Raw genomic sequence first — 24,523 nt, 5'->3', positions numbered from 1 at the left:
ATCCAAGCCAGCTGCAGCATCCTGCATGCAGCTGGAGCTGCACTGTTGGAGCGAGAACAGTTTGTACCAGAAGCAAAGCCAAGGAGTGTGGGAATCTGGGGCAAGGAGCTGGTCAGGGCCAGGCTTTCCCACATTTGGAGACTTCAGGGTCACTTGAGCAGTGCAGGGCAATGATGCATTAAGGCAACAGCAAGGACCCACACTTCTGAGAACAAACAAGTTTTGGGTTCCTGCTCCAGCCTCCCTGTAACTGCTCTGGAGGGATTTTCATAGGAAGAGAGAAAGCCTTGACTGAAATACAAACCCAGGTTTCTCCTGTAAGTTCTGCAGATCACTAGAATATCATTAGAATAGAATTAACCGGGTTGGAAAAGACCTTTGAGATCATCAAGTCCAACCTATCACCCAACACCATCAGATCAACTAAATCATGGCACCAAGTGCCTTATCCTGTCCCCTCTTAAACACCTCCAGTGATGGTGACTCCACCACCTCCCTGGACATCCCATTCCAATGGCCAATCACTCTTTCCATGAAGAACTTCTTCCTAACATCCAGCCTAAACCTCCCCTGGTGCAGCTTGAGGCTGTGTCCTCTTGTTCTGGTGCTGGTTGCCTAGGACAAGAGACCAACCCCCACCTGGCCACAACCTCTCTTGAGGCAGATCAAATACCAATACTTCATTTCAACTGTAATAAAAGCATTAAGAAGTTCATCAGAAATATCTGATCTCCATCCATCATCACAAGATCTGCTCTCGTGGTCAGTGCTTTTCCTTTGCAAATTTGAATCTGAGAGAGTTCTATGCTTTGGAAACTGCAGAGAGTGCCTATCACACCCACTAATGACTTCTCAGCCTGCATGAAAGAGGTAGGAAACTCTTCTTTCCCAGAGGAGCTTTGCTGCCCCTGATTGACAGTGAGCCCCTTCATATCAGTGAGCAAGGCTGGGCTGCGCCATGACACAAGGGGTTCAACACCAGAGAGCATTTTCAGGGTGTCACAAGCTCTATGCCATATCACAGGTAGACACAAACTGCCTTCATCCTCCCTTTGCTCTTCCATGTTGTCTTCACATTTACCAATCTACTGCTCCTGAGGAATTTCACCAACCAAGTTGAAAGCACTTGTTATTTGTTTCCATAAATTCCATATCGATGAAATACTGTACCTCTTCCAACTCTATTTACTTTCTTTTCAAAAGATTAAATATCTTGCACATTAAAAAAAAAAAAAAAAAGGTATGAAACAACCTTTAACTAAAGGTCAACTCAGATTTATGCCACCTGACTGAAAGACCATTGGATAATTCACCATACTGAACTCCCATAGTTAATGATGAGTTAAGTTCTAAAATGTTTGCATTCTCTGCTTGATCAATAGCTGCTTTAATGACTGCCTTTGGTCCATCAGCATTTTCAAATGTATATCAAAACTAAAGATACTTTCTGAAATAAAGAACAAATCTTTTTTAGTAACTGTAATAGCCAAGCATCTGATCCTGCAGTGCAAGACTTCACATTTTCAAGTTTTTTTCCATACAGACTCAGTCTTTGCAGCATAAGACTCATACTGCTAATTGCACTGCTGCTACTTGTCATGATATTTCATTCTTAATTCACATTTTTTCCTTTGAGTCACTTACTGAATGAAGAGACCAAATTCTCATGAGAAAATTAGCAACAATTTTGCCATAGAAACAGGATTAAGTGCAGTATTGAAAAATTATTTTGTAGGAATTTAATACCTATAACACACAAGGGTTTACATCAATATTAGGCAGTTATTACAGGAGAGATGTATTAACATCATTGTGTTCTTTTATTTAATATTATTGACTTGGCTGCAGAATTGCTCTAAGGACTTGCGAGGATCATGCTGTCTCATATTAAGCACTGCAGACAGCGGAACAGCGGTAAGCACCCTTAGATTGTCTGTGCTTAAATAACCCAATTATTTCACAAAAAAAATATAAAATCTTTTTATAAATAAAGTATTCACCATGAAAAAATGGCAAACGGAAAAATTCTGTTTTGATAGTTGTAAGGAATGGTATCTGTCTTTCTTAATCTTTGGGATTTGGGGATTGTATGGGTTTTTATTCATTTGGGTTTGGGGTTTTTCTGGATTTTTTTCCCATGACAATGATTCACTAAGTTCATTTCAAACTTCAGACATATTTCCCTAATATTATCAGTTTTGAAGAGCCAACAGACTGTGGAACCAAGATCCCAAATCACGACATTTCTCTTTCAGGAGTACTTTATTGTCCAATTCTTCTTCATTGAAGTGGTAGTATTGTTACCACAAAGAAACACATTATGTGTCATTGCAAAAAAACTACATGTTCTTGCCTTTACATTACAATTGCTAGATATTACTGACTGAGAGAATGTACTCAACTGAATTGAGGATACATGACTTTTAAAGACCACTGGGTCTTTACTCAGAGCCCAGAAAAAAAAAATCAAGTCATAAAATGGCTGTACTTACTGGAATGACAGACAAAGACACCTTGTATTCATTAGAAGCAAAAGAGTGGACCACAAGAACAGAGATTTGAAAGCATTTTTAAAATTTTAAAGTAAAAATAATATCTTGAATACATTGCTCCTGTATGAACACTGTGAGTTAGCTGTTTCCCCAGAGTACCAGAGACACAAACTCGGTAAGATTTGGAATGAATGCTGGGCTAAAACATTTCCATTTAAAGTGACAGGACAATTTGAGATTTCTAGCCACTAAATGCTAAATTCTGCTCATTCTAACTTAACAACCAAAACTTATGGTTTTCAGACAGAAAAGGCTGGTCCCTGAATAACTAAAAAATCTTGAATAACTGAAAAAACCTCTAGCCTTCCAAGTCATTACATCATTACTGCAGGTTTGGGGGGAAATTTGAGTTTTAAAAAAATTGCTATTAATTCATTTTCACTAAGGAAAACCCTGTATCTTTAATACACTTCAAATCCCACTGGCTGTATTGTGTGTGAAGTTCAGGATCATTCTGCAACAGCCAACTGCTCCGGCTCAAAACAACCTGGAATTTAAGTCACACTGCTGGGGGCAAATCCTGCAAAATCTTCCTTGCTTCATATAATGATTAAATATCTGTAGATTAGAATGTTGGAACCAGCGCAGAGCTATTTCCATTAAGATTTGCTAAGAGTTCCCTCTTGTAAAATATAATGTAAGCAATTTGTATGTAGTCTCCTGCCCCAGAATTCACAAAGAATGAGATTTCCTTTAGGCAGCAATAAGTGAGACAGGGAGTGGCTGGTTTATTTTTTAACACACTTTACATTTGGATGAGCTGTTGTCCTCTGTTTCTGATTACCACAAGAAGCAAGACGCTTTTACTGATGCACCAATAGCTTAAGAGGGTTGTTCTCCTGTAATAGAAGACTGTACAGTCATTTAAGGTCAAATATGGAAAAAAAAATAGCATAGCAGAAAGGAAGTTTCTTTTTCCCTATGAAGTCATAGGGCTAATTTTATACCTACATGTTTAGAGGATTTTTGCCACTAACTTTAGTGAGGATTAGGCCTGAGCCTTCAGAACTATGCATACCTCCTTCACTAGAGGTTAGCAGCAAATCCTTCACTGTCTTCACAGAAGGCTCTATGTAAATTGGAAGATTGCCTCTGCAATTCCTGATTCACTAGAGTGAGCTAATATTATTTACTTCATATTACTTGCAGTAAGTTCTTCAAGGACTAGGACCTCAGTTTGTGTCTTCAAGTTGGGGAAAAAATGTTTGGCCCCAAATATTGAAGGGGGTTTTAAGTGCCATATATATTGTAAGATCTTGTACACATCATCATATCTTTGTTAAAAAAAAAAAAAATAAAAAAGGTTAATTTATGGGCTGTAGTTAAAACCTTCATAAACTTTTCAAGTTAATTCCCACCATATTTTACTTTATCATGCACAGTGACACGTCAGTATTATCTCTATATACCTGCTAAGTTTAACACTTTTCAAACAACACCTTGTATTTGTGACAGTTAAAAATAAACACTAAGTTTTACCCATGAGAAAAAAAAAAGGAAGAAAAAAAAAAAGAGAGAGAGAGAGTAGTACCAGGATCATGGTTAGGATTCCTTTTCTAGGAAACGTTGCTCTCTTGGTACTGAATTCCCTAAGTTTTTTGGAGTTTAAAGTGGTTTAAACGTGTAAGACTGAAAAGCCCTGCAATATAATTTGCTCTGTACATGCTCTGTACAGCTACTAAATCTAGAAAAGAGCACTCACCCACAGACATCCTAAACTACAGAAAGACTCCTACCCACTGGCAAATTTCATAATTCCACATCAGCAGACTCAATCACAATATCCACTGTAAATACCATATCTGTGCATTATAGTTACAGTGATCAGCTTGCTTTTTTCCAATATGGGATATTGTGGTTCTGAACTCAACCACACAGAGAAACAGCGCTGGATTTGGGGACGAATCACAGAGATTCACAGCAATCTTTTGTTTTACAGTAGAGAAGGAGTAGACGGTGGATGGGCTCATTACACTCCTCAAATACTTGGAGAGTCACCCATCCAGATGCCCTATATGCCAGTAGAGTCTGAAAGCTCAGGGAAATAAATTAACTAGTAGAAGGAGTAGAACCAAAAGATATCTTGTCCTCCTTGCTTTCCAAAACACTGCCTGCTACTGAGTTAAATGTTTTCACTGATCTCGATCGCCTCAAACAAGCTTTACACAACTTGCAACACCACCCACAAACTCAGCATAAAAGGTCTAATATCTAGGGCAATTTTCTACTCCCACAGATCATCTTGTATCTCAACTGACTTCCTTTCTCTTCAATGATTTGACTCGATCACTCCTTAATGATGGTGAAAAGAGTGAATCTCGATATTTTTTCCCATTCTCTGCAAAACTTCAACTGGAAAAATAAAAATAAATACCAGTAGCGACAAAGACACACGAGGGAGGAGGCAGGACGACTGCACTCCTGACCCCAGCGGGGCTTGAGGGCCCACTGCCACATCCTACCGAAGAGGTGGGTCTTTGGTGCCCGGAAGGCGAAAGAAGCCGCTGCGGTAGCAAGAAGCGGGCTGTGCGTTTTGCTGTGCAGCCCTCCGGTCACTCCTGCCCAGCGGCCGGGGACAAGGGGCAGGCTGGTCCGCAGCCTCGGCAGCCCGGGAACAACAAAGCAGGCTGTAAAGTCTCCAGGTGGCTGGTGTATTTGTTGTCCTGTCTGCGAGGTGCGGTGGTTCCCCGGCCTCGGCAGATCCTAGTGCTGCTGTGGACATTAAGAAAAGTCTCTTTGGGCTGATTCCAAAACCAGATAAGGAGCCGCCGAGCCACCAGCTCTGTCTAGACTCCGGACCTCACAAGTCAAACGGGTTGTTTGGATTAGCCTTGGAGATCTACCGACCTGAACAACCCCTCCTAAAAAAAAAAAAAAAAAAAAAAAAAAAAAAAAAAAAAAAAAAAAAAAAAAAAAAAGCTACAGGAACACCCTGTTTTCCTCTTCCTATTGCCACCCGAGGTCTACTCAGATATAGGAGCTGAGCTCTGCTTTGGTCCATGTCACTTATTTCTGGAAAACTTTTCCACCTTTTCTCTCCTCCACAAACAGACCTTGGCCTGTTTTGTCTGCCAAGATACAAGAAAACAAAACAAAAAGCAAAAAGACTTTCCAGCAAAAATCCTGTTTTGCAACCTTCCTCTTTCCCCCTGCTACACACCCCAGGAGAAAGCCGAAGCTACAAGTAATTAATTAAGTTGCAGCCGCGGCGGGGAGTGGTTGCTGCCTCGGTGCTGCCGGTCCTGGAAGACCACGTTAGTGGAGGTTGCGGGCCTGGCGTGCAAAGGCTGCAAAGTCTCCCTACCGCTGCTGCCCTCTCTTTCCTCCTGAGCCTACAAACGGCGAGAGCACTGGTCCGGTGGCGCTAAGCCGCGCGAAGAAAATTCAACGAGATTCAAACGAAGTAACAGCCCGATGTAAAAGCCGCATCTCTAGTCTGGGATGCCGACAAGAGCGGTGCACAGAGCATAGCGGCACGGGCAGGAGCCTCGGGGAAAGGAACCGATTAATTTTACACCCCTTTCTACTGGCAAATAACGGCAGATACCGTGCAATATGAAAACCTTGGTCATACAGGAAAGCCTCCTCCGGCCCCCACCCCAGTGCCTGCCTCCTTGGGAGCTGCCTTCTTCGCCTGCACTTCACAAGGTCCCGGGAGGTGAGGAGTGATCCTCCAGCAGGGCCGGCACACTGGGAGCTGTTAAGTTTATGTTTGTGGCGCCTGAGCTCAAATAGTCATTCAGTGGCTTGCTCTGTTATCAAGAGAACAACAATCAGTAACAATCAGTAAACAGGATCTCTTTCCAGCCCCTTTATTAACTGCTTACAGCACCAGTGAAGCACGCAAAGCCTCCAGCAGCTGCATCTCGCACCTTAATATGCTGTCGGCGTTTCGGGTGTGCAGCGGGGGCGAGGGCGGCTCGGTACCCGTGAAACCTACCCGTCACCGCGGACCCTGAACCCCCTTCAGCTCCAACTGGGACTGCAGCGGACAGTGGGCCCGCACCACTGGGGGTACCCTCGTTGCTTCCCCGCTGCCCATTTTTGGGTGACCCATCGTAGATTTATAGATACATATGCATACATGTGTGTTATATAGAGGCAAGCACTTACTGTTGAGATGTTGGACTGATCTCAATGATGGAATTCACATCCCTTGCTTTCACGTCTCACTGCTACATTGGCTGGAGATGCTGAGAGTTTATTAACCTGGTACAAATATTAAAATGAGAAAAGTTTTAATATTGGTCTCTGTATGTGCAAACAAACTTCTCAGAGAAACTGCAGCAGACTTTATTTAACATCATTAAGAAGCTGCAGCAAGAGGAAAACTGGCCGACTTGGGATATTAACTGCTGCCCTCATCAGTATCAGAAAGAGGAACCAGAGCAGGAACAGCATCATGAATTTCATGAAGAGGATGTTTTCTCTCGCTTGCACAAATCTTGCTGCTTGAGCTCAGGAAGGGTGTTCTCCTGAAAGCATTAGGAGGGACAGTTCGAAAATTTGTCTCTATTTGCTCCACGGCAGATAGCACCCAAAGGTTTGGTAGAAGGAAGAAATGTAAGACAAGTACATGAAACAGAAAAGGGAAGCAAAGACCATAAAATAATCCACTCCACTCTGAAAAGATATAATCTTAAAAATTGACTTTTAAAGTGGATTTTCGAGGAAGCAGGCTTTGGAATGATTGAAGAGGGATGCAGTGACCGGGGGTAAGCAGAGACCCCTGAGCGGCTGCCACAGAAGCCCCAGAACCCCCTCGGAAGGCTGGAGAGAGCTCAGGCCCTCGGCAGGCATGCAGGCAGGAGCCCAGCAGCAGCTGTAGGCACAAAGCAAACGGGTGTCCCACACGAAGCCCTCTGCAGAAGCAAGAAGCAGGAGGGCGGTTGCAGCTTTCCACAGGCACTCTACTCTGCGTACTTCGAAGAGCAAGACACCCTGCGTTGGTAGTCCAGAGGCAAACTCTTGCCCACCAGTAGGATGCTTCTCTCGGTGGCAGCCCCGGAGGGACCACGAGACGCAGAGCTCGGGTGCTTCTCCCTCACAAGGAGCAAAAGCCAAAATTCGCCTTTCCCTCCTGGCGTGGTCTTCGGAGACGACAGACATTTACTATCCTGAGGGTACTCAGCAACGCCCCAGCACGCAGATTACTCTCCTGCGGGGTCACCTCGCCCTGGTATAAGCCTGCACCTCTCCTTGCTTCCCACCTCCGCGTTAGCCTGCGGGCGGTAAAAGGCGAAGGCCCCCGTGTTACCCTGACATTACAGGTTTTCAGCACCTGCTCTAAAGACCCCTCGGAGCAGGAGACTCCGTCTCTTTAAACCCCTTTTACGCCCTTCCCGTCCGTAAGAGTGACTTACACAACCTCTAGGTTAGACCATGGGGCAGAAATCACACGCTTTCTCCCTCCCGCCCCCCAGAGCGTCGCATCAAGCCTCTGATCCTGCATGAAAACATAAGAGTTACACGTCACACAGTTTAAGGTAGATTTCATATTTATTTAAATATTTATCAAGTACTCAAAAACGTATTACACTTGAGCATACAAAATGAATCCAGTTTCTAATCAGGATGATTGAAATCCTTGTACTAGACTTTTAACTTATTTTAATGTTCTCTGTACTGTCGAAATAGTTTGTCTCTATAGCTCAGGGTGGGCTGAGGTGGTGAGGAGGGAGGAAAAGGAAGGTTATGTTAACAAAACATTAGGGTTTGGAGTAACCGTCATGCAAACCAACTTGTCTTTGTCAAACTAAAAATCTCTGTATATTCCAGTCGTTAAGCGTTTTTTAAAGCGAGCCTACATCTTGTGCTCGCCTGGAGCACTGAAGAGCTCTTGCACTGGAGCAAAACCAACCCTTTTCTATGTTTTATTTTTCTTCTTCTTTCTACTTTTCCCCGAGAAATCACCCACATTTCTAGCTTTTACCACCCTCTTCCCCGCGAATTATAAAAGGAAGAAAAGAGAGAGTGAAGAGAGGAAAGTCGACAGAGAATAAGGAACACTATTCGTGCAATTTCACAGCAATATCCCCTAAAATTATTCCTCCTTGCAGCATTATTCAATCGTTTTGACAGCAGACACTGATAAATAATGGTCATACTTGACTTGTTAAGCAAAAAGCGTCCCTTTTATCAGGAGCTCATACTTAAAGTACAGGTCACTTCAACAATCTCAACAACGAGGCTTTGGTATACAGCACTTTCTTTTTATTATTTTTTAAAAATAACAGAACTCAGCAAAAAGCCTGAGCTCTCAGTTCTTTAGATGTCTTAACGTTATGTCAGATCATGCCTAGAGTAACATCACTTTTAAGGGCAAAGGATGGGGGGTGGAACAAGAGAGTTTCTAACGTTATCAACTGAAAGCTAAGGCATCCAACTAGCCCTGATATAGTTGTTGAAACGGAAATTTACAAGCTGATCGTTAATACTTGCAATAAAATATCACACTCCTTTTATTCACTAACGACCTGCTTTGCATGCAATATTTTATTTCAGGTATTTTAGTTGCTAATTTGTAAATATTTTAAAGAGGGAACTTTGTTCATTATTTAATATTATTATTATTATCACTATTATTATTATTATTATTTTCTCTATTCCAAATGCTTATTTAGTGAAATAGTCCTGAAGATATAATAATTCTACATATGGCGCTTTTATTTCACGTAATATTAAAAAAAAAAAAAAAAAGACAAAAAACCACATAGAATTAGACATAATTCAAAGACCACGGTACAACCTTTTTTTTTTTTTTACCTTTTTTTTTTTTTTTTTACTTCAGCAAACAAAAAATAGTCAAATGACATGAAAAGTGGCAAGTCGTCTGATAATAAATAATAAATTACTTTATAATTTTGCAATGCAAGAGCAAACAAAAAGGGTGTGTTTTTTTTCTTTTTCTTTTTCCTTTTTTTTTCTTTTTTTTTTCCTTTTTTTTTTTTTTTTTCCCCGAGAAAGAGAGAGGGAGAAAACAGTCGTTTTAACCAATGACTATACACATCTTTGGGGGAGGGGAAGGTTCTTGAACGAACACATTTCAAACACAATCCCGAGACGCTTTGTGGCAAAATAGAGGTATAACTTGTTGCAATGTTTTTATAAATCGTTTTTTAAAGAGGAATTCAAAAACCTATTTTTAATCGCTTCAGACTTGGTAAAGGATGGGTCTCAACCAAACAAAACAAAATCCCGCTACAGTACATGCTAGAAAAGACCCAGGAAATGATCCCTTGTTAAGAGTCAACTAAAAACAACATTGCAAACCAATGCAGCTCCACCTTCCTGCAATGAATCTTTCAACATTGCAGTGCTCAATCGTCTTTTTCCTGATGATGGAAAAACTACCGGAGCTTCTTTTGGCAAGGCAATCCCCAATATAGAAACAGCACCATTCAGATTAGGAGGGACTGGATAGAAAGTCCCTCTACCTTGGTTTCTCCCCAAGATGTGCAGACAAATGAACAGATTTTTTTTTTTTGAGGTCCACGAGTACAAATCCTTTACGTTTTTAAAACGTCTTTTCAATCTTCCTCTGATCATTGAATAACATGAGGGTTATTTTGTTGTTGTTGTATTTTTTTTCTTTTTTTTTTGTTTAGTTTTGTGTGTGTGTTTGGTTTTGTTTTTTTCTTTTTATTCTAGTAAGATCCCATGATTGTCTTCACAGTGTTGCTACCATATTACCTTGTTTTTTCAAACATGACTCCGTTCATTTCATGAAGCGTCTCCTTGCTAGGTTCTTTACAGAGTTGTTAAATACTTTTTCCCCCTAAATTTCGGAGTCCCAATGGGATCACGATCACTTTCCCACTCTCTCCAACAGGGCCGAGGGTAAGGGCAGAAACAACAACACCAGAAATCTGAATGAATGTTCTTCATGCCTCAATAGGACTGGCTACCATGCTGTTGGGCGTATCTGGCAGCTGAGAGGACATTGATGCTACTTCACTTCCAGTAGAATTGGACCCGGGTCCTCCTTCTGAAAAATTAACCTGCCAAAAAAAAAAAAAAAAGAAAAGAAAAAAGGAAAAAAAAAAAAAAAGGAAAAAAAAAAGAGGGGGGGGGGAAGAAAGAAAAAAAAAAAAAAGGGAAAGAAAAAAAAAAGGAAAAAAAAAAGAAGTGTTGTTACAATTGTAACAATCAAAGAAAAGTAGCAGGCAAAGAAGAACAGAAAAATAAATACATAGGCATGCAGCCGAACGGGCTGATACATCTCCACAGGAGGCTGTGTCACTGTTGCTTTATTTAGCTTCCCTGTTGACTTCACAGGAATTTTCTTCAGGCCTTTGGCCAAATCGCAAAAACAAGGCAATTGGGGGGGGGGGGGGGGGGGGGGGGGGGGAGGAGGAAGGGGGGAAAGAAAAGAAAAAAAAAAGGGAATAATAAAATTTAAAAACACGGAAAAATCAAGCAAATAAACTTATCAATGAGGCCTCCTTCCCTGTGTTGCAAGAGTGGCAATCCCAACAGGATGTTCTAGTCAATTATTTAAGAGTGCATGTGTTTTTTTGACATGGAACTGCAAGGTTATTTTTTTCCCCTTTTGTGCACATACTAAAATAAACCTGGAGGAAGCATCCAGGAGCAGAAGGCATTTGAAACAAGCCATCCTCTTTCATTTGTAGTTTGAAGCGGACACTATCTCTTTTTAACGAGAGTCAGTTTGATAAAAAGGTCACACTTCTCCATCCTAATGTAACCCGCAGCTCCTGTTAGTTCAGGAGCAGCGTTGGGAAAAGACATGATTTGAAGGGCGGAGCTTTGCTAATCCAAAAGCACTTCTTTGGCACCTATTTAGCTAGCCGACCCTGTGATTAAGGCCCTTTCCAGATCAGAGACGTTCTTTGAATGGTTAATGGTCTGTATGTATCCATCCATCCACTCTTTAGAGTGTCAGACATTATGTCCAATATATATATAAATATTCGGCTATCTAATGACCTACCTACCTGTACACATGTGTGTATTTAGGATATTTTGGGATATCCTTCTTTTTTTTTTTTTTTTTTTTTTTAAGCACTAGTGCATATAAAAATTCACTGCATTAAAGCTTTTTAAAAGTCTCCTTTTCTCTTAAAGCACAGTAAGTAAGGCAGTCGAAGATTAATTTTTCTTCTGTCTGCTTGACAGCTTGATTAAAACAGGAAAACCGGAGGTTGCTCTGAAGGTAGATGATGCAAACAGCCCAGCTGCTGTGCTACAGCTTCCCGAGTGAGCACGGTGTGTCAGGGAAGGGAAGCACGCTGCAGCTTGCCACTGGGCAAAAGAAAAGCAATCCTTCAAGAGAGTGTGATACTAACCTGAAAAGGTCTGAAAGAACTTCTGACCATGGCTACAAACCTTTGTCTTCCATTGTTTCATGTCGAAAAAAATGCCAAACAGATCAAAAAAGGGTCTTTATGTCACCTTTTCATAATTATTATTTTGAATCTCCTTATTATTTTAAAGATCTGATTTTAATATACTTAGACCAGGAAATTGGGTTAAGGTTGAACTTCTGTCCTTAATTCACCTCATCGGCCTTAAGTATTGCAGATTGTACGGTCCTATATGAGGTGCTAAATGACGTAGGTATAAGGAATAAGAACAGAATTTTCCCCCCAAAGTTCTGTTTTTCTTTTCGTGGGGATTTTTGGTTGTTTTTCTTCTGTTGTTTGTTGGGTTTGAGTGGTTTTTTGGTTGGTTGGGTTGGGTTATTTTGTTTGGGGTTTGTTTGTTTGTTTGTTTTTGCTAAGGTAGTTTATTAAATCGTTTGAATTTTTCATGTGAATGAGTACTAACAATTTCCTTTTCAAGGCACAACATTTAATATAAGCTATACATATAGTTACATTAGAGGTAGCTGTTTAAAATAAGAACTTTAAAAATGTAATAATTCTATTCATATTTATGTGACGAAACAAGGGCACAAGCTGACATAACACTGATGTATTTTAAATCCACACTACCACACAAAGGCAAAATTGGCCTGAAGGTGTGAATTTTAGAAACTGCTTTCTCAAACGTACATACAATTAAATGTCATGTGAATAATATTGTATTTCTCTGGATAGAGATGCTTTCCATTTCCATTAGTGTGTGAGCCGAGTCAGTCTTAGACCTGCCTCGTGCCTTATCCACTCTCACTCAACTCGACAAGAGCTCTGCTGTGCACTTAAGATAGATTTTGCACCAAGCCCCATTAAATGAGTTCAGTTCACGCATTGACAGAGTGCCATCATGCAACCTTGCAATTTCAGGAAAACCCGACTAGTCTGGGTTGCTCATCTGAGGGTACCCGGTAGGCTTAGGGAGTCCCCCATTGCTCTGGCTGGCCTACTCCGGCTAGGAACCGACACTTACTAGTTGTTGAAAAGCAGGTTGGTCTATGTCACTCTGCAATGCGAAGTCACTCAGTACTTTCCAGGGCGGCTGGTAACTTTGCACCTCCACCGGGTTCGCCTGTAAACCACCGTCATGTCTCTCCGGACTAGCAGCCACCATCGGAGTTCCTGTCATCCCTTGGATATTCTGTAAACAGCCCAGCAAAAGATGTTAATGAGCTTGGTTAACTTTAATGTGTGTAAGCGCTGAGTCAATAAACTGCTTTCTATCTTATCTATACAGTCTCTTGTATTTGCTTTGTTAATCTGCTGTGAATGTCTTACTCTATTCTACTCTAGGTCAGCCTATTTCTACCCGCTGCATTTATCACGGTGGAAGTTTACTTTCTTTCTCTTTAATCCTCCTATTTCTCTCCAGGCATGCCTCCTTCACCCCAAGCTTTCTTAAACCCGAGCTCTCTGTATCTTGGCTGCCGACGCACGGCTCAGCGCAAGAAACGGTTAATCACACTGCCTTTCTATTTCACATCCAGACTGGTTTTGTTCTGCGTGACCTTAACTGGATCATATATCCATTGCCCGGCAAACCTGGGGTACGTCAGTAGCGCGCGCGCTTACACACACACATACACACCAAAAAAACCAACCCAAAACAAACAAACAAACAAAAAGTTAAAAAGTACAGCCCTCCCAATATGCCCTGTGGTGCAAGCACTGCGTACAAAGTAATTCTGAGCCTCGACGAATAGATTGTTCAGGCGAGTTAATAACAACGTGTTTTATTGCATTCCAAGAGGGTAAAATGAAACTCCTTAAATTCCACTTAACTAGGCAGCCTTATGAATTAATAGTCATTCTCAGGTCAGTCAATATATATAGGGAGAATAACAGACTCTTCTTCAAGTGGACTAACAAGAGAGAAAGAAAAAAAAGTTCTTTTTTTAAAAAAAAAAAGTTGGCTTAAAACAAAATAGCTGCTTTCCTCTGCTGAACCCAGCACTTTCCACTCACTTGCATCACATGTGCGTATGCCCACAGACTAGAATTCAATGCATTTCAACGTGGAAACCATATATATATAAAGTAGCCTGTGAACCCAATGGTAATTACAAAATATTTACATTGTATTTGTTTCTTTCTACATTAAGTGCACTGAAAAATACTCCTATACACACTGCAATATATGAAGTGATAAGAAAACACATTAAATTTCCCTTTCACTCGAGGGTTTTACTTCTGGGTTTACTGTAGTGTGAAACCACTGAAAAAGGCAAAAGTAATTTTCCCCACAAGTAGTCCTTTGCATCTGTCACACAAACACTACACAAAGCTGGATTTATCATATCACATAAACTCTGCAGGTTGCAATTCATACTGCAGAGAAATTAGTCTAATCCACCGTGCATCCTCAACCCCACTAAAACATACGTTCACTTCAGCAGCCTCTACCGGCTTTTTGTTGTGCTCTGTTTTAATTGCACTGACAGCAGAAACAAGCAGATAGTAGTTAAATGGTATTGTTTTCTTTCTTTTAAGGGAACTCTCACAAAGTCAAAAGCGTTAAACCAACCCCAGAGGCTGTCCGGGATGGACATAGCGTTTCCCAGGCATTTCTCCTTGGGAAGGAAGGCAGCGCATGGTCAGAGGCTGAAATCACTTACAGTTTTGTCATTGGGCTGCTGTTGCTGAAGTTGCTTCATCATAATGCTTCTTTTTTTGTCCTTGCACCGTTTGTTTTGAAACCAAACCCTGATGACCCTCGGGCTGAGGCCAGTCATTTCTACCAGTTGCTCTTTCATGAGGGCGTCAGGTCTGGGGTTGGCAGCGTAGCAGGTCCTCAAGGTGTGAAGCTGTTTTTCATTAAGGACAGTCCGGACTCGGGTGGTCTTCTCGGGCTGCTTGTGGACGTGGGGTCGCAGAGCTGGCTGTCGGGCAGAGATAGGTTCTGCTGTAAGAGAAGGGGAAGGGAGGAATAGGATCATCGTGAGTAGGAAGCAGGGTGTCTGCGGAGGTTATGAATCTAAGCTGGTGGGACAAGGGGAAGCAGGGAGACGGTTGATGAACCCTCTTTCAAAGGCCATTCAAGTGCTCAGAGCTATCTGAGTTCCTGGAGTCTCCTCTGCTTTATGCACTGGTGGAGTGACAGGACTGACATTTCTGACTCCACAGATAATTAATTTGCAAAAACAAACCACCCCCCAAAAATCTTTAATGACAGAAGCTTGAACCTGTGTGAGACTTGACAGTGGAGGGCGAGTTCGCTAAGGTGTGCGTGCGCTAGGGAAGAAGGGGGAGGAGTTTATGGATTTATTTCCTGACAAATCAACAAAACAGAGTTTTGGCATGGAAATTAATGAAAGAATACTTCTTAAATTAATCATAATTCGAGTCTGCTTCTTGTGTGCTGAATCTACTTCATTTTAGTTGGAGGCCGTTGATAACGTGCAATAGCTCCCATCAGCCTGAGGTTCCCAAATCAAAGCAAACCAAGCTATATCCACTGCACCGTGACAGTGGAGGAAAATCCTCTGAGAGCTTCGTATGCCAGAGTTCAGAATAAGGGGGTCTGCCTTAGAAAGTGAAAGTGCTAGGTGAATTTCTGTGGATTCTTGAGGAAGCTAAAATATATGATTGTCTCGCCAACTTTTTACAGGAGGAATAAGCTTAATAACTCACAGAAACCACCAAGAAATGCAAACTTACGGGTAGCGTCAGATCAAGAGCTAAAAGTATTCATGTCATTCTACATTTCTTCTGTGCATTGTGTAGCTGTAGCTATCTAGATGTAATTTGACCCAGTCAAGGGAAACATAAAAACAGTACTATTCCCTCCCCTCCCTCCCCCCCCCCCGCTTTCCCTCACTGGCTCACTAATATTCAGAAGTGGTCGCTTTTGTACAGTCAGGTTCCGAGTTTTCTGATTATAACAATAAATCCGAAATTGCAATGAAGACAATACGAAGGCTTCAGATCTTAGCAGTATTGTACCTGCCGCCACAATATGTCCTTCGGAGACAAAAGCTATAGGAAGCACTCACAACCTCTCTAAAATTCTGCCGTGAACAGGGACTGCGTCTCCTTATATACAGATATGTCACTGAAGCAGCTCAGAAGCCAGAAAAGAGCCCGTTTAAACATAAGCGTGTCTTAAATAACCTTTCAAGTTACAGTTACTTGCACAGCAATAATGCTAGTCAATCTTGCGTTGTCAAGCCTTGTTTGCCTCAGAAATGTGCCCCTTCCTAAAGCTAGGCGTCTCTGAGCGTCCTATGTATTAATCGAGAAATAAAAGTGTAGGTGAAGTTTAAGGTGAAGAGACTCTGAAGTTAACAATGCTGAATTTTAAGATTAAATTATCATCAAATTACATTAAAAGTTTCAAGAAGGCAGAGTCACTTGAAAAGGCAATTACGAAAGATTAGCTCGTTGACAGTTTTAAATTACAACCTAGGTGCTCGCCTCTAGTTATGAAGTCTGTCTCTTTTCGGGCCCCGCTTCCACCAGTGCTTAGACAGCTTTCTTTCACGCTGGGGAGCAGAAGGTTCTGTGCTTTGACACAGACCTGCTCCCTGCAGTTGCTCGCTCCTCTCCGACCTGGGCTCCCGCTTCCGTAGACGCGGGCAGGGGGACGACCGCTGCCGCCGGAGCGCGGTGAGAGCAGGAAGGGCGCGGGGTGGTGGGAGTGAGGCCCCCCCGCTCAGGTGTCCCCGCCTGACGCATACCAGGTACGCTGGCGCTGTTGGCAGCCAGCCGGACCCGCGGCGGCCCCGAGCGCCGGACGTGTCGCTTCTGCCGCCCTTCCGCGGGCGCGCAAAACCCTCTGGCAGCGGCAGGGCCCCACGCCAGGCGCCAGGACGGACTGCGCGGAACCCCGCGGGCTTCCGTGGAGCCGGGTGCGGGCGGTACCTGCCATCTGCAGCGGCCGGGCGGGGTGCAGGGGGCTAAGGGGGTCCCCGGCGCTCAGGCTGGCCCGCTCTACCACGTCGTGGTCCGCCCGGCAGAAGAGGCCGTCTTCCCGCAGCGCGAATTCATCGCCGGGGATGAGCTGGCGGCTGCAGGCCACGCAGCGGAAACACTCGATGTGGTACACCTTGGCGCGGGCGCGCATCACGAAGTCATTCTTGCTGAAGCCGATGCTGCACTTGGCGCACTTGATGCCGTATAACCTGAGCAGGGCCCAGCCCAGAAAAAATAAGGGAAGGAGGGAGAGCAGGGGAGAGGAAAGGGAAGAACGGGAGAGGGGGGAGAAGAAAGGAAGAGGAAAAAGAGAGGTTTTCACTCCCACTCGTGAGTAGCCCCGTGGTCCCGTGCAGACATGCCACACGCAGTCCACTAATAAAACAAGCCTTGAAAATACAGAAGCCAGAAGAGGAAAGGAATAAAACCGATTTGTTTGCTGCCGATACCCTGATCCCTGAACCGTAAACGTCGACGGGCACCCGGAGACACCGGTGGACAAGAAAAAGGGGGAGGGAAGGGGCCAAGGAGGTCGGAGAGACACAGAGGGAGAAACAAAAAAGCTACCACCTTCCTTCCCGAGGAGATGCCGACCTCTCCCTCCTGCCCTAACGCCTGGGCTGCAGCAGGCAAGGGGCCGTCCTTTCACCCTCCCTCCCTTCTCACGGCGGGGGTACCTGACCTAGCCTAGCCTGGAGCTGAACCGGGCCACCCGGTTACACCGGGGAGAGGCGAGGCTGGTGAAACTGCCATCCACTCCCCAAGGGCAAACTTGCCAGCCTCACCAAATGGTGTTATTTTTTAAGAGGCACCCTCTCAGGACTTTTACCGCTTACTACATGCCCGCAGCCTTTGGGACACGGCAAGAATAACTTTGCCAGCGGTCGGACTCCTCCTTATTCCCTATCACCAGGTTCATTTCGTACAGCAATACAGACATACACACACCGCTTTCTCACAGACACACAGACGCACACACACATCTCCCCTTATTTATATACGTATGTACATACACGCTCATATATATACAGTACTGCAGCTTCCCGCCTCCTGCTAAGAGGCATTTCGGGCTTTGCAGTCTGCTCCTAACTCAGACTCCCTGCCCCATCTCCCCTCCCGCCTCTGGGGCTCAAACCGGGGCAGGAGCGAAACAGCAACTTCTCTCTGACAGCTCCGCACGGCAAATAACAGGTTTCTGGAATGGCTGAAATGCTCCTCGTCTCCCGTGAAGGAGGGTGGGAGAATTCATCCATCAGCAAATGAGCGTAAGAAAGTGCTTCAACTCTCAACACTAGAACAGCACAATCTCTGGACATCCACCGTGCTCCTTAGGCAGCCTTTTTGGCATTAAGTAAAATTAACATCTTCCCTCAAATGTACGAATACAAGCACATATACATGCATATGGTCCAAAGGACTGTAAAATCTGTTCCTAGAACTAAGCTAATATTCATCCCCACACATTTTGTCACCAGTACACTTCTTCAGAGATGCAGTCTGTGATCTGTGCCTGTAGAAGAGATGTTTATTTACACAAAACTTTAGCTACTATGTACTAATCCTATATTCAGAGTTACATATTTCAGAGTCACAGGGTTTTAAGAATAAACTCCCTCAAACAGAGAGACAGAGATGTTGCAAAGTGTATGCATTAATAAGTACAAAAGTGTTGTGCGTGGGAGAGTTGCCCACATGTCTGAGGATTATAGATTGCCTCACGGTCTAATTCAAAGTTGACTTGCACGTAACCTTCATGTTACTTTTCAAATTGTAGCAAATAAAATGTGTTGTGTATTATTTACTTATTTCTTTATCTATTTATATGTTTATATTTCCCCCAGTGATTTCTAAGAGGAGGCAAGTGAACAAAATTAAATCCAAAAGCTTTCCTTTAAATTAGGGCAATATTTAAAAGCACAGCTCCGAGGTTCATTTGAAAGTAACAAATTGCGGAGGAATAAAAGGTCGGGGTTTTTTCGCCATAGTAAAACTTTGAGAATAATCTCACAACATGGCTTTAAGGAATGATTCTCTCATTAATTGTGCACCGGACAACGAAACACTCAAGTGCTTTATTTCAATTCAGAACTACAAAGAAAGTAGAATAGCTATCTTGGGTGTCTGTGTAGGTAGTTGCTTTCAAAACTTTCAGTAAAAACCATATTGACTGTATCTCAGTGTTACTCAAAGTTCTGGTTTGGCAAACCCAGTAGACGATATTAAAACGGATCAGTGTGACCCAGGAGCACAAACAATAAACACCTCGAAATTCCTAGTTTGGTTTCTCTATAGTGTCAAGATTGGCAACTCCCACATTTTATCAGTTACCAGATTTTAATGTGAGGAAGGAAGAGGTTCCATTATCTAAATATACTCAATTGTTCGCGAACAGATGATGGGCAATTTGATCTGCTCTGTCTAATTCATCAGTAGAGATAAGATAAGAAAGAAAAGGCAGTCGGATATCACCAAAGGGGTTAATATTTAAAAAGATTAAATGTCAGTTATTTAGCGAAGAAACATTTGTGTCTAGTTTTAACCTGCCCATAAGAGAATCCTTTAATCCGAAGGAAACTTATGTCTTGTTATTGTTTTGCTTTTTTGTTTGTTTTGTTTTTGAAAAGTTCATCTTAAATAGAGAGTATTTTTGTGGCACACATGCTTGAAGTGCCTTTCTTGTGAATGCCATTATGCCTTTGCAAAAACACAGAGATGCATTTCTTAGATTGTGTTAAAGAGCAACCAGCACCGTTTTGCTTGTAATATCTACACTATTGAAAATATTCTCCATTACCTACGATTTCTCACTTTGTTAGAATCACAGGATGCATTGCCAAAATTCTCAGGAGGGTCCTGCAGAGTCACTAGCTGTTCCCGAACTTGGTTTTGTTTATAGAGAAATTTGCATTTGAATGCATTGAATAAAAAAACCTTGACGACTGTAACTTTTTTCCTCGCCTGCCTACAGAATACACTCAAAAACATACCAATTGTCTTTTCACCCTCCTTCTCACATTTTTTCCTCTTCCAGCCTCTGTCAGATTTATGAAGTTTAACAAACAAAACCCGAAACAAAACAAAACAAACAAACAAAAGACATCTCACCGAAGAATTAAACAACGTAAATGGCGTACCTGATATAATCTCTTTTACAGTAGGTTTTGCCATCCCTAACAAAGCACGTACAGGTCTCGTCCAAATACTGATTACACTCTGCACACTTCAAACATGCCGCATGCCATTCCAAATCCGGAGAGACCCTCAGAATATACTGATCGTGAATCTGATTGCCGCAACCAACACATAGGGAAATCAGGCGTTTTTCTGAAATGAAAATAAATACGTGATTGACTAACCGTTTACTCTCCTACAGAGATAAACACACTTACAGTGTTGTTCCCTTATAGGGCGTACTCTGGGAGTGTTGATGTTTTGGTTTGTTTGGGGCTGGTGGGGGGTTTTTTTGTTTGTTTGGGTTTTGGTTTTGTTTTTACTATCACACTTTTGAACGGTAATTGTGTCATCAAAACTTTGCTTCGCTTAGAAAGGAGGTGGAACACACGTTAAAATGCAGGTGTCAACAGTCTTGGGGGTGAAGGTCCTCGTTTTGCAAGCCTTGCAAGGAATCAAACCTCCAGAATATTTCGTTACATTTTTATTTTATTGTTTGCATCTCTGGATTCCTTGCCTTTCGGGAAAAGCACCTATATGTTTGATTTCATCTCTTGTCAGGATCTGACTGGAAGAGATGAACTCGTGGCCGGGTACGTTTTCTATTCAGCCCTTTGCCACAGAAGGGGGGACTCGAGGCTGCCAGCAAGAACAAGCATCATTACGGTTGTCACTTGCTCTCTTTTGCAAGTCTAATGCTAGTTCCCCTACATGGACTAAGTACTGAATAGCTAGCATCTCCGCGGTCTAGCCCTAGGAGAATTTAACTATCCTTGGTTGGAGATCCCCTTAAAATCCTGTCTGCTCCCCAAACTTTAAAGGAGAGCAGAACCCCAGGCTATTAATATACAAGGCTACGGAGGTTAAAACACAGCAAACATACAGGCATGGCAACAAAGGCACCTTCTCTACTATTCAAATGAAGTTCAGCTCTTTAGCAGTTAGCCTGCCTGAGACGATTACAATCAACAGCATATTTATTCCAACAACGGTAAAAATTCCTCCTTACTTTTTGGTGGGTCTCCCATGTCTCCCATATCTGTAAGAGGGTGTAATGTCCACAGTGAAATGGTGTACGGTTTCGTTTTAAGACCCCAAAGTAGATTTGAGAGCTGTCGCTTAAAAAAAAAAAAAAAAAAAAAAAGTGGGGGGAAAAGAGAGTCGAAATTAAAAAAAAAGGGGAAAAAAAAGAAAAAAAAAAAAGAAAAAGAAAAAGAAAAAGGAAGAACAAAACACCGCCGGGGTGGGAGAGAGTGTCAGGGCTGCAGAGAGAGAAAGGGGCGCACGGTGTGGCGCGGAAACGCGGCGGGGTCCGGCCGCGCGGTGCAGTGCGGGATCTGCGCGGAGCGAAAGCGGTGCGGGAACGGCGCGGCGTGGTGCAGTGCGGTGCGGCGGCGCGGCGGTGCCGGACTGGGCGCTGGCGGCTCGGGCACTCGCCTCGCCCTTATCTCTTACTCAAACTTCTCTGCTCCAACTCAGCCCGCTCGCCATTGGCCTGACGTCATGAGCGGGGACGTCACGCCTGTGCAGCTCCCATTGGCTGCGGGCGGCTCGGCGCAGCTGTTCTGATTATCATATTTCAGCGTCTGGCGGTGCGGTGGCCCGGCTCGGGCTTCTCGGAGGCAACTTTTGCTTGCTCCTCATTTATATTTCCCTTTATACTTTCTTCTTGTCGCTGTCCTCTATCCCCGCCGCTTATCTCCCGTCACACCTTTCATTTTCCTTCCCGACCCCGCTCGAGCTCCTCCACCCCTTCTCCCTCTTCGGGCTTGTAGTCCCATACCTACTATTTCCATATATATATGTATATATATAAATAAAATATGGAGTGTATATACATATATATACACACACACACACACACACACACACTACATACACATATATATACACACACACTAGGGGAGGGCGGCGGTGTTAATCTATTTCCTTTGCGAGAGCTTATCTCTCCTAATCGAGAGCCGCTTTGCACAGGCGACGTTGCCCTGGGCAGGGAGGGAAGGCAGATTGTCTGGGCATGGCCCCAGCCGCGAGATGGGACTGTTCCTGGGTGTCCTGAAGGCTCCTTTTCTCCTAAAATCGTGGGCAAAAGCTTCACTGAATATAAGATCGAAGAAGGAACAAATATTTACCTTAAATTGTCTCTCAACACTCCCTCAATTCTATTTATGTTTTCCAATCCCTTTTCTTTATTCCCCCTTCCCCCTCCCCCGTTTTCCCCTCCTTCTCCACAAGTCTGTAAATAGAAACCCATCCTGTGTTTAAACCGTTTCTCAGGTTGGCTGGGAATAGAGATTGAGGTGAAAAGTGAAGAACTTCTGCCTTTCTCCGTGGAGAATCTCTTAACATTCGTATTTAAAAAGAGGAAAAACAAACAAACAGAACCCACAAAACCCATAGCCGAACAAAACACGACAACAGGAGAAGTAGGCAGAAGGCGCGGGTTCTGCAGTTTGTGCAGCTCTGCGGCGCTGCTGCCGGAGGCTACGGGGAAAGCGCAGACCCTAATGCCGCTGCCCGGCGCTGTGCGACGCCCGCGCCCCTGGTCGCGCACCGACACACGGCGCTCCGCAGCTCCCCCGCTGGGCATCGACCTCTGCTGGAGCTGCGGACAAGAAAGCTTCCCAAACTAGGCAAAGCGCAGATTTCCCGTCAGCACGGATTTCTTTGTGTATGTTTTTCGAAGGGCGGGCTCCACTTAGGCTATACGGTGCTTTTCCTACGTTCTGCGTCAAACTGTACCAGCTACCCTGAGCGTCTACCCCAAACCTTTCTGAATCCACCCCTCCCCGTCTTAAACATCCCTTTCGAGTTTGTTTAGATCTGATGTTTGTGTTTTGTTCCATATGGGCTCTCTACACCGCTCTCATCAGCATAGTGTATAAGAGCCTTCCAGTCATTACTTATCAGGATTTTTTTTTTCCCCCAAATTCCTGTTTTCAAAAGGCAGTCGAATTTGGGTGAAAGAGAGGAAAAGCCATATCCAAGAGGAATACCTTCCTTCGGGGAAATCAGGTTGCAATGAAACAGCCAACGATGTCCTAAAACCCACATTTACTGATGAGCCAGCTACCAAAAAACGGACTTTCTCGGAGTCCTAACTGAGTTTGCAAGATGTTTTCCTTTCCAAAGCCGAGGGAGCAAACACATTCTCCAGCTGTATTTCAAACAAGCAGTGGGATCCAGAGTTGCCACTTGCAGAGATAACTAAGCTGTCTTGAAATGATCTCGAGATAGTGTCAGAAGGCAAAGATACGGTTGCAAATACAGAGAGAGAGGTTCTACGTATTCGCCACTTAAATAAACAGCGTGAATTGCAGCTCTGCTAGGTGATGGCTTCTACACCTAAGTATCTGGCGATGTACATATACATATAGGCGTGTTCATGTACATGCACATACATGAAAAGACTAGGCATACGTATACTTTGAAATTCTGTAAAGCAAAAAGCAGTTATCAGGATCTACTGCTGGTACCGCAGCTTCAGACGGCCTGGCACGTGTTACGGGCAAATCTTCAGTAATGGCCAACTCCACTTAAATCGGCTAGGGCTGCGGTGTCACCCCGGTGTGCCGCTCGCCTGGCCGGGAGCATCAGCATCGCTGTGCCCGCCTCCTCCCCTCCGCCCTCGCCGCGGGGCGCGTTGTGGCACTCGCGGCGGCGGCACGGTGGCGACGGGAGACCGTCCTCCGTGAAGCGCGGGCGCAGCCGCCGCCTGACCAGCCGGCTTCTACCCGCGCCGGGGCGCGCAGGCAGTGCTCAAGCAGCGCAGAGAGGCGACCTCTGCTGGCCATGGCCTACGGCCCGCGGCCCCGAGTAGCGGCCGCCTTTCGGACCTTTTGTGCTTCTCCGCGTGGTGTTCGGAAAATATCATACTCCCCCTCGGCACCGAGCATGCTGAAACTACCCCCCCGCTTCCCCCCGGGCGACCTCGCGGGCTTCGCGCTGACAAAAGATCCAAGTAATTAAAAACCCCCAAACAAACAACAACAAAACGCAATGATCTCAAATACCCGAGAAAATAACAATAAAACCAACTGATTTTGTGGACGACGGAAACAGGGACGGTATTTTTTCCATACTGCGACACCATTTGCTCCCCCCATGCATGTATTTCTTCTAAAATATTGGCCTGAATAAAATACATCTCCCCGTTCTGACATAAGGAACCTGATTTTCCACTATTGCACCTTTGTTTGAAAATATATTTGATGTTAATTCGGATAGTTCCTACCCTCTAACTGTGGTGGTTTTAACTACTAGTTCTGGGAGAGGCCGTAGCATTTTAAGCTTGATCTTTGCAAATTATGCGCAATAAACGCGAAACCTGTCTCCGCCCCAACAAACTAGGATTGAGAAGAAAAGGAGGGCTTTGATCAAGATTTTTTTCCCCCCTCGCCTGTGCACTGCTGATTCGTTTACTGCATATTCGATTCTTGTTCCCAGGAAGGCGAAGGTCTGCATTTATCCAGCATCAGGATAGGGTTTAAGAGAGTGTAATAATGAGTAGAA

The 24,523-nt window shown here is 43.8% G+C and overlaps 1 protein-coding gene across 3 annotated transcripts; it reads right to left on the bottom strand.

Annotated features, from left to right (window-relative positions):
* Positions 1-10,166: 10,166 nt before the first annotated feature.
* Positions 10,167-21,123, bottom strand: ISL1 (ISL LIM homeobox 1). 3 transcript variants are annotated; one of them, XM_054178358.1, is made up of 6 exons: positions 21,021-21,123; positions 19,975-20,164; positions 16,790-17,049; positions 14,545-14,831; positions 12,903-13,070; positions 10,167-10,552 (listed from the first exon to the last, which is right to left on the bottom strand). In XM_054178358.1, the coding sequence occupies exons 1-6, from the start codon at positions 21,046-21,048 to the stop codon at positions 10,436-10,438; spliced, it is 1,050 nt and encodes a 349-aa protein (XP_054034333.1). In that variant the 5' UTR covers positions 21,049-21,123; the 3' UTR covers positions 10,167-10,435. The 3 variants fall into 3 exon arrangements, with proteins under 3 accessions (XP_054034333.1, XP_054034334.1, XP_054034335.1); XM_054178359.1 differs by having other exon boundaries at positions 14,545-14,828; XM_054178360.1 differs by lacking the exon at positions 10,167-10,552 and adding an exon at positions 10,723-10,844.
* Between the last annotated feature and the right edge of the window lie 3,400 nt (positions 21,124-24,523).

Source organism: Dryobates pubescens, chromosome Z, assembly GCF_014839835.1.
Source record: "Dryobates pubescens isolate bDryPub1 chromosome Z, bDryPub1.pri, whole genome shotgun sequence".
In the NCBI taxonomy this organism is placed as follows: Eukaryota; Metazoa; Chordata; class Aves; order Piciformes; family Picidae; genus Dryobates; species Dryobates pubescens.
The sequence above is the reverse complement of the archived record's forward strand: the minus strand, read 5'-3'. Positions and strand labels throughout refer to the sequence as shown.